Genomic DNA, 10,221 nt, shown 5'->3' on the forward strand with positions numbered 1-10,221 from the left:
CGAGGGACCACAACAGTACTATACCTTGTTGGAGTGGGATCAGGGCTCTACCCCAAATTTAACTGACAGATCATGTAATTAACGTGTGAAATACAAACACAAACAAGCCATTATACTTTCAAAAAGACAATCAATTACAAAAAAAAAAACACCCTTCTTGAATCAAATACATTTTTTCAGTTTTGAATATTGCTTCCCTGGATACTTCGCTTCATTTCACAGCTAAAATGCCTTTACATTTGGATGGTACATAAAAGGGCTGGTCTCCCAAAGCTTTACAGGATGTAATCTTCAGGTGCAAGAGATTTTTAATGTGATCTTTGAATGATATCCTATGTCTCCCTGGGACATAGACAACTCTCCACTTTCCCCTCCTTATAGACAAAGTTTCGCTTTTGAGCTTACAGTACTGTTTGCTGTAGCACTTTGTTAACATTCGTGATTAACGATGAGTTATATTTCCACAGTGTTGTATCCCTGATGAGGGAGTCTCTGGGAAGATTTTCTTGATGGGGCATCCGACAGTGATAAATGAGGGCCACATCCATTGGAACATTCACACTGGTCCCATAAGCGCGTAGGACAGAGTGGACAGAAGTCTGAATCACCCTTCTTGGATCAATTATCATTTTCTTGGCATTAAAAACCTCTTTCCTGTCAGGTTCTCTGTGCACATGCTGTAGTATGTTAACACCTGGCACGGTATTCCAAGATGAAACGTTGAACACAGGAGTGGATATGGTTTCTGGGAAGATATGGTTCTCAAAGAGGAAAATGCCAGTGCCTGGATTTTGCTCCTGAAGACTGCTCATCATCGTTTTCCAGTCTGGGTGCTTAAGGGGAAGAATTATTTCATCAGCATCATTAAGAACCACAAACTTGCTCCTCCGCATGTTACGGTATATACAGTCATTTAGAGCTGTGATTTGCCCATAGTAGCCAATGTCTTTTGCATCCATAGAAAAGTGCCATTTAGAGGAAACCTTGAGGTATGAGTTTATTGGCCAAGGAATTATCTCCACAGTTCCTTCTTCCATATAAAACTTCAAGACTTTCTCCATCAGCTCGCTGCAGCTGTTCTTATAGACTACCACTTTCTGTGCCCCAAGAATCTTGTACATTTCCATACTCTGTATAAACTGTAAGACATTGTTGTAATTTCCAAACATGGCAGAGATGCATACAGTGAAGTCAACAGAGAAGGTCTCAGCCTTCCGGTTTTTAATTTCAAACCTTGGCAGCTGGTCAATATTTCCATGTGGAGACTGATGAATTGATACATGTGTTGGATCGCAGATTTCAGGTTCCAGACAAACTATATCTGCTGCACCATAAGGGAATCCAAATCTATCTGAGTGAACATCAATTTTTGCTTTTGATACGTATATCTGTCCATGGGGCTGACAGCAAAACCAGCAGTATAGTTCTTTTACATCTTCATGGTGAACAATCCCAATCACACGAGTGACTTTGCTTTCTCTGTCATCAAAGTATGGAGATATAATAAAAGTTCTGTTATCTTTTAATGGTGTTATTGAATTTTGGGCAGGTTTTCCCCTACAGAGCTGACTTGCTGGACTGGCAGATTTTGCTGGTGGGAAGATTTTCCTGGATATATTATTTTGTAGCTGATGACTTTTCCAGGAGTAGATGAAAATAGTTCCAAAAATAAGAATACACACAACAATAGTACAAATATTTTTTTTTCCACTGTGTATCATTGCTGAACTTCACAGTTTGGAAATCAACACACCTTTACACACAGTGTTCTATTTACTTTCTCTAAAAAAAAAAAATAAAAAAAAAATCTTTCAGTGTCTTGCCAAAATAAAATAAAATAAAAAAGATGTTTTGCACTGAGCTGTATTCTCCTAAAGACATTAGCTATATTTTTGATACTTTAAACTTTAGTATTAAGACCTTTCATATAGACTTGGCGTTTTGAAAAAATGAAGCAATTTTATTTAACTCTACAATTGAACAGTTTCAGCTTTTTCACTATACAGTAATGGTAATATTGTGTGATTTTTAGTCATTTTGAAGCCTGGAAGAAATTTTGTGTTAGCGAAGATCCATAATCTTTATCTTCTGTTATTCTGAGAACTAAAACTATGGAGTTATTCTTTCCATTCTCCTTCTTAAAAGAGATGATGTGAACACAAATTGAAATTGCTTTCTTTTGTATTGAGTAGGAATAATCTTGTCCTATTCTTTCTGTGTCCTGAGTCCCAAGCCACAAAGAAAATGGTTTCAGAGCCTGCTGTGTTCAGAGTCTGGTGGGATCCTATGTCTAGTGGGCTCCTATGGTGTTCAACATTATCTAAGAAAAGAGCTTTGTAAAGAATTGCCTTTTAACTTGCACAGGTTGATATAATTATTTTAAAAGTAAATTGCTTTTACCACTAAAGATGAAATCTCAGATCACAATTCTAAATTGGCAGAAGATTTCAGAATAACTTTGTGTGAATATTGTGACCCTTCATTAGGACTACATGCAGTACTAAGCTTTTTAACCTTGCCATGGAAAGTTCTCTAATATGTTACCAAATCCAGACTACAAAGTGAAGATTTTTCAATACACATTCACAGCTTCGTATTTACACCTACTTAAACCCTGCTTAGACCATCAAGCAGAAGGATGGCAAATTAAAATAAAAATCAACCTTGCCTTAGTCTCTGAGTGGCCATAAAGGCATGATAATGTGACACATCACAACAACACATTAGAACCATTAACAATGGAAATCTATCATTTGTACGTGCTCTGTTCTCTTGTGTATACATTCAGTCACATCTGAATGACTGCTTTCAAATTGCTTACAAAATCGTCACTTTAGTTACATTTCTATTCTGACTTCACAGTTCTAGCTTTAAAGAACTTACCGAAAGCACTGCTGCCTGGTGTAATTTGTAAATTCAAGATGTTGTTCAACTGTTTTTTTTCATTTTTTATTTTATTTTTTAAAAAAGGTAAGAATTATTTTAAAACACATATAACGATACCACAATATGTTAACAATATACTGCTAGCTGGCAACTTCCAGGAAGAATGTTTGGAACTGACAATTAACCTATTTCCTTGCACTCAGTGGGTATCCAGCGTCAAAGAAGAAGGCTCAAATTGCACAAGAAATTGTAACATATTTAGGTTTTGAAATCTTAAAGGGACAGAGACAAGTAATGAAAGGAAGGAAGCTATTTGCCAACTCCCAGAACCTCAAAATGTTCATGAATTAGAAACTTTCTTGGGAACGGTGGGATGAATTGTTGAAGTTATCCGAGGGCTCCCTTCAGTGGACCAATGAAAGGCAGAGTCAACTTAAAAGAGCCTGGATGAAAGCCCTGGCTTTAGGGCTACCTAATTTAGAAAAACCCTTTGAACTGTTCACCTATGAAAGGCTGGCTGTAGCTCTCAGTTTCTTTACCCAGCACTTGGGGGAACATAAGAGAGCCGTGGCATACTTTTCCAAGCAATTGGATCTAGTAAGTCAGTTATGACCTGGATGCTTAAAAGTAGTGGCTGCTATAGTATTTTTAGCACAAGAGGCCCGGAAGCTCACCATGGGACAGAAAATACATGTTTATGTTCTGCACATGGTAACTACAGTATTGGATCAGAAGGGTAGACAGACATTGGCTCTCCCCTAGCAGAATGTTAAAGTTTCAGGTGGTACTGATAGAACCAGATGACGTGACAACAGCAGTGGTCAACCCTGCCATGTTTCTCTCACCTCAGTATGAAGAAAGTAAACCTGAGCATGATTGCTTACAGACAATTGAGGAGGTCTATTCGAGTAGACCCAATATGAAGTATACTCCTTTGCAAGACACAGATTGGGAATTGTATCAGTTTTATGAAGGCTGGATATGCAGTCAGTACTGTTGAGATGGTAGTGGAAGCTCAAACATTACCTGCCAGCACATATCAGCCCAGAAGTCTGAATTAATTGCCCTCACTCAAGCTTTGCAGTTAAGCAAAGACAAATGCATAAACATCTGGACTGATTCAAAATATGCCTTTGGAACAGTCCATGTACATGGAGCCATTTGGAAAGGGAGAGGATGACTGTCTACAAAAGGGACAGAGATAGAGCATAAGGAAGAAATTTTGAGTTTACATGCAAGTATACAAATTCCTGTTGCTGTAGCTATTATGCATTGTAAAGCTCACCAATTGGGGTGAACCCCCCAAGAAAGAGGAAATAAGCTGTCTGATTTAGCCACAGAATGGGCTGCAGAAAAAGGCATGGAAAAAGAAGTACTAGCTATAGTGCCAGAGGAGAGACTCTTCAAAAGAACCCTATTTATGATAAGCAAGATTTAAGATTAACTGAAACATCAAAAGTGGAAAAATAGGAGAATGGATGGGCAGTTACACCCTCACGTCTAGTAGTAGTACCCTATTCCCTTATGAATACTTTAGTGAAGAAAGAGCATAATTCTGTGCACTGGGGAACAGAAAATTTGTTAAAACATTTACAAATATCAGTTATTAGCAGGAATATGGTAGAGGCTGTTACAGGCCAGTCACCAAGAGGTGTGAAATATGTTGTAGGAATAATCCAAAAACACAGAATAAAATTCAAATTGGAAGGATAAAAACAAACAAACAAACAAACAAACAAAAAACTCTCCACACTACTGAGGGCAGGCACCTGGAGAGTATTGACAAATAGACTTTACCAAATTGCCAAGAAAAGGGGTGGGGGGGGGTAAAGTATTTGTTAGCCCTCGTGGACATATATACAGGTTGGCCCTGAGGCTTTTCTGTAATACCAATAAGGCAAGAGAAGTAGTAAAAGATTTGCTAGAAGAAATAATTCCAAGATTTAGGATACCTTTGGGAATGTCATCAGGTAGAATTCCACATTTTATAGCCAAGATAATTACTGAAATAAGCAGACTGTTAGGTATTAGTTGGGATCTGCCCTAGTCTAGTGGCAGAGTAGAAAAAATGAATTTTACTCTCAAGACTCAGTTAGGCCAGCTATGTGTATGTGGATCAGACTGGAAGAATTATGACAGACTTGAATGAAATCTAGAAGCAGACCAAAATTTTACACAAGGTTCAACGGGACAACATGTAATATGGAGTTGATTATGGATTTCCATAAAGCTTTCGATACCGTCTCTCACAGTATCTTTCTGGACAAAATGACCAGAACACAGTTAGAAAAAAGCATGATAAGATGGGTGAACAACTAGCTGATGGGTCAGGGAGAGTCCTTGTAACTGGGGTTACATCAGGCTGGTGACCTCTCACTAGTGGGGTTCCCCAGAGCTTCATTTTAAGACCAGTCCTCTTCAATGTTTTTATAAATGATTTGGATGAAGGACTTGAAGGTTTTTTGAGCAACTTCACGGATGATACCAAATTGGGTGGAGCTGTTGACTCCATCGAGGGTGGTGAGGCCTTTGCAGAGCGATCTGGACAGATTAGAGAGCTGGGCAGTTACCAACAATATGAAGTTTAACAAATGCAAGTGTCAGAATTCTGAACCTGGGAAGGGGCAACCCTAGTACAGACTGGGGGATGAGATGCTGAAGAGCAGCCCCGCAGAAAGGGATCTGGGGGTTTTGATTAACAGCAAGCTGAACACAAGCCAGCAGTGTGCCTTGGTGGCCAGGAGGGCCAACTGTATCTTGGTGTGCATCAGCAATGGCTTTGCTAGTTTGCAAGGGAACTGATTGTCCCACTCTGCTTGGCACTGGCGCAGCCTCACCTTGAGTGCTGTGTGCAGTTTGCGGCACCACAGAATAAGAAAGATATGTTAAAGAGAGTCCAAAGGAAGGCAATAAATATGGTAAAGGGTCTAGAGGCGAAGACGTATGAGGAGCAGCTGAAGTCACTTGGATTGTTCAGCCTGAAAAGGAGTCTGAGGGGAGACCTCATCATTGTCTACAACTTCCTCATGAGGGGAGAAGAGGGGCAGGTGCTGATCTCTTCTCTCTGGTGACCAGCAATAAGACCTGAGGGAATGGGCTTGAAGCTGTGACAGGAGAGGTTCAGACTGGATATTAGGAAAAAGTTATTCACTGAGAGGGTGGTCGAGCACTGGAACAGGCTCCCCAGGAAATGGTCACAGCACCGAGCCTGCTGGAGTTTAAGAAGCATTTGGACAACACTCTCAGACACATGGTCTGATTTTTTGGGTGGTCCTTTGGGGACCCAGAAGTTGGACTTGATGATCCTTGTGGGTCCCCTTCCAACTTGGATATTCTATGATTCTAGGAGTTTTTGAAATGTGGAATTCTATGATACCCTGGTTGTCTGATTTAAAGTTATGGATGGAGAGAATTTTAGCTGTAGTAATTACACTTGATTTTTGTTTGTTTGTTTTATGTAGGTATTACTTCAATTTATCTTCAACTGCTGCTCAAAATTAAGGGTCTGGAAAAGACAATCATTTTGGAAACAGGAATTATCTGTTAATCATTTTTGTTATGGTTGTATATATAATCGCCTGTGTAATGATACAATGTTATGTTGTAATTGTTGCTACAACCTCTGTTGGAGCTTACAGTAAACTAATATGATGAGAGTTGTAGCTTGCTCACTACAAACTCTCAAAAGAAAAGGATGGATTGATATAGAGTCAGAAGGACATATGGTTCTCCCCCTGATAGAATAATAGAACCAAATCTGAAATGTTTTATGAACAGATAGGCCAAACCTTCACTATGTCTATAAGTCTATAAAGGAAGGGGGAAGTCTATAAACTTGATATCCCTGAAGCTACCTTACTCACTAGTTAGTCAGTCTTATCTGTAAGACCATACAGAATTGTATCTAAGGACAGGGGAGGGGAGTAAGATAACTTGGGCCTGAAGGAGGTGTCTGAAAAGAATAGGTGAGGAACTCATGGTAGGCATGTGTCCTTGGACGTGTACATAACTTAGCTTAGTATGCATGCCTAAGTTGAAACTATAAGATAAAAAAGAAGGAAATGGCCTAAGCATGCACAAGAACTGAGTTCCAACAGCGAACATAGTGAGGAAGACTACTGACGACCAGAAGACCCCCAAAGACCAACTGACACAAATGTGCATGTGTCAGGGACATTTCCATATTTTAGTGAGTTACGGGAAATATTATGAATATGTTAATTATTTATTGGAAATCTAATGAATATGCATACTCTGGTTGCATATAACCCCTCTAACCTGAAGAATTAAGCATGCACACTAGGTAGAGTGATCCCGTGTGTCTGGCACCTCAATTAAAGAATGCCTGCTGTCCTAAAACTCCAAACTGAGTCTTAGGAGAGTTTCATTGACTGACTTTTACGGTAACACATGGTTCTACAGGAAATATCTCTTTATCTGCTGTAATATAATTCAGACTAAGAGTTCTATCTGTATCAGCATAATCAGCTGTTAATTAACTTGCACAAAAGTTCTTCAAATACTTATTGTTATTTCTATTTTTGGATTGTAAACCATTTACAATTACTAATATGCTGTCAGAAATCTAAGAGAGAATATTTTAGATTGAAGTTTTTTCTTAATTGAGAAGTGGAATTGAAAAATAGTTACAGAAAAATTCATAAAAAAAAAGCTAACAACAACACAAAAAAGTGTCAGTCCAAGTTTTTTTTTTTTTTTAATAAACAATTGCCTTTTTTTTTTTTTAACACTATGGAGGATTTAACTGTCAGTGTTGTCTTGTAATCAACAACAGATGGGACCAAGATGCATTTAACAACAACTTTAATATATGTAACAACTACAGTAACTTCTGTTAATTTCTAAAAGTAGAATAGTTTATGGGTACAATCTTTTCTTTCCATCCAAGAGAACAATAATGTGATTGAGGAAGGTAGAGAAGATCACAGAACCCTAATATAAATTTCATTACTCTTCTGGAGGGATGATTTACTGCATTAGTGTTACACCAGGCAGTTCTATGCCTTAAAAATTTCCTGTTAAATCAGGCTTGGGAAATTTACATGGAAAAGGCTTTTTTTTTTTTTAATTGAAGACATATTAGTAGTCTCTTCCTGCAATAGAGCCCCAGTGTTAAAATCCACTATGGGCAAACACTCGTTTACCCTTACTTCCTTTTGGAACACAACTACTTTCTAGACAACGTAAAAGAGCAATTCCTGTACATCCCCCCAGCACAGAAGCCGCCATTTTAGTTTTACATGCGAATTACACAAAGCAGGAAGTTCACTTACATGTTACCTTGTACCTCACATCTTCTAAGCACAGCAATCTTTTGTCTATTTTTAACTATGTGCAAACAAACTTTTGATATAGTTTCTTTTCAAAAATGTTGTATGCATATATTACTAAATTAGTGCGACCTAAAATTCATCCCCGTAGTGCATTTTTAGACAAACAACAGGCCTATGAGGAATAGAAGCATCTGGTCTGCCACTTCAGATTAGTAGTTTTAGCATACCAGAAGTATTATCATCTACTTGATTTGTAAAAAAAGTAAAATAACACTTGTATTAGAAAACAGAGGCCTCCTAGGACATGAAGAGTGACTGTGAATAAAACTATATAGTTAGGGAACATACATAAACAAGTAAGCCCCTTCTCTTACATGGTGTCCATAAGAGCTGTAGAGACACATACAGATATATATAAAATCTGTTTAAATAACCTATTGTTTTCCCATCAAAGACTTGTTTAGCTTCTGGAAACTTCTAGTGATAGCTGACCCTGGTCATTTTGGTCTTTAATTTTGACCTGTTCTCAGGAAGACTAGTTGATACAACAATTTTCTGAGAAAGACGTGGCACCAATTCCTAAATACGAAATATGATTTTGTGTTCAAGCGTGTGACGGTTCTTTCGGAGTCCACAGGCTAAAACCATTACCTGGTGTCCACTGAACTAGGTGGCTAAAAATGTAGTTTCTCTTTTTCTAGCTGGGACAGGATCATTAAAAAAATATTTTCCTCAGCTGTTGTTAGAGCAAACATTTGAACAAGAGTAGCCACTGTCATTCCGAAAAAAGACTCTACATGCAGGCTCCTTAAGAGATACTTATTGTTGTGCTTGGTATTGTCTTTTTTTTTTTCAAATGAGCATATGTTGGCAAAGCCTCACTTCATATCAGATGACATTTTAATGTCGAGAAAATGACCACTATTTTACTGTGTCTGATATCACTACAGTCTGTTTTAGTTACTGAAAAAATTATTTTGTATGCTCTGAAAATGAAAAATATCCCTCCTGTCTAAAAGAGAAGTTTTAAAATACATTAGCAAATCTGGACCATCTCTGCCTGTTTAGATTAATACTACTTGTGTTACAGAGCAGAAACCAGAAGATAATGTTTTACAGCAAGGTATATCGACAAAGTAAAAGCAACTTCTTCAAACAAAACAATAAGAGCCTTGCTTGTATAGCTGCTTTAGATAAGCTTTCTAAAACATTGTCACCCATTTTGCCTGGAATAGTTAGACAAAACCTCAGTATTTTTCAGTTGTTACAAAAGGAGAAAATAATTGGTAATGGAATCAATGGTTGTTAGGTGCAGTCTTGGCACTTCACCAGAACGTGCAAAATTATGCCCTCCTGAACATATGAGGAATCAAATGATAATGTATTTACTCACAGTTTCTAGCCTCCTTGTCTAGCACTTCATGCTTTCCAGTGCTTCAGCCCAGCCTGATTTGCGCATTGAAATGCAACCCCGCTTGTCCCCCAACATCTGCTTCCTCCGCAATTACGCTAGTACTTTGACCATCTGTGGGAAATCCCGTGACTTGGTTAGCTTCCTGTATTGCAAATTGGTTTACTTTCTGTTCTTTTTTTTTTTTTTTCCCCAGATTAACAACTTTGACTTAACTCAATGACATTTTCTTCAGTTGATGCTTATACCACCTCAGGCTCTCAAACAGTTGTATTAACTGGGAAAATGATAGATGAACATTTTCCTCTATAATGGTGTCTGCGTATCTGTTCGTGTAGATCTTCTTATCTAGATCAGGATATTTTCCATTAGATCAAATGTAACCTAGTGTGTTTCAATGATCAATCTTAAATAATCCATTGTATTTTTCAGAAAAATTTCAGGAAAACTTAGTTTTCTGTTAAGAATGGTCTCTTGCACTTTATAACGACATAAAAATCAAGCACAACAATTATGTGCATGGTTGTTAGACCAGAAAATAAAGCTCAGTATTTAATCATACCATATCTTAATGTATCATAGCTGTCTGAAATTGCAGGTGGATATAACTTCAGTCAACACTTGATTGGC

At 37.9% G+C, this 10,221-nt stretch overlaps 1 protein-coding gene across 1 annotated transcript; it reads right to left on the reverse strand.

Moving 5' to 3' along the window:
* Positions 1-7: 7 nt before the first annotated feature.
* LOC106040672 (uncharacterized) lies at positions 8-9,653 on the reverse strand. The gene is made up of 2 exons (XM_066980484.1): positions 9,570-9,653; positions 8-1,782 (listed from the first exon to the last, which is right to left on the reverse strand). Exon 2 carries the CDS (start codon positions 1,719-1,721, stop codon positions 402-404), a length of 1,320 nt encoding a protein of 439 aa, XP_066836585.1. The 5' UTR covers positions 1,722-1,782; positions 9,570-9,653; the 3' UTR covers positions 8-401.
* Positions 9,654-10,221: the final 568 nt, after the last annotated feature.

This window comes from Anser cygnoides, chromosome 20 (assembly GCF_040182565.1).
Source record: "Anser cygnoides isolate HZ-2024a breed goose chromosome 20, Taihu_goose_T2T_genome, whole genome shotgun sequence".
NCBI classification, from domain to species: Eukaryota; Metazoa; Chordata; class Aves; order Anseriformes; family Anatidae; genus Anser; species Anser cygnoides.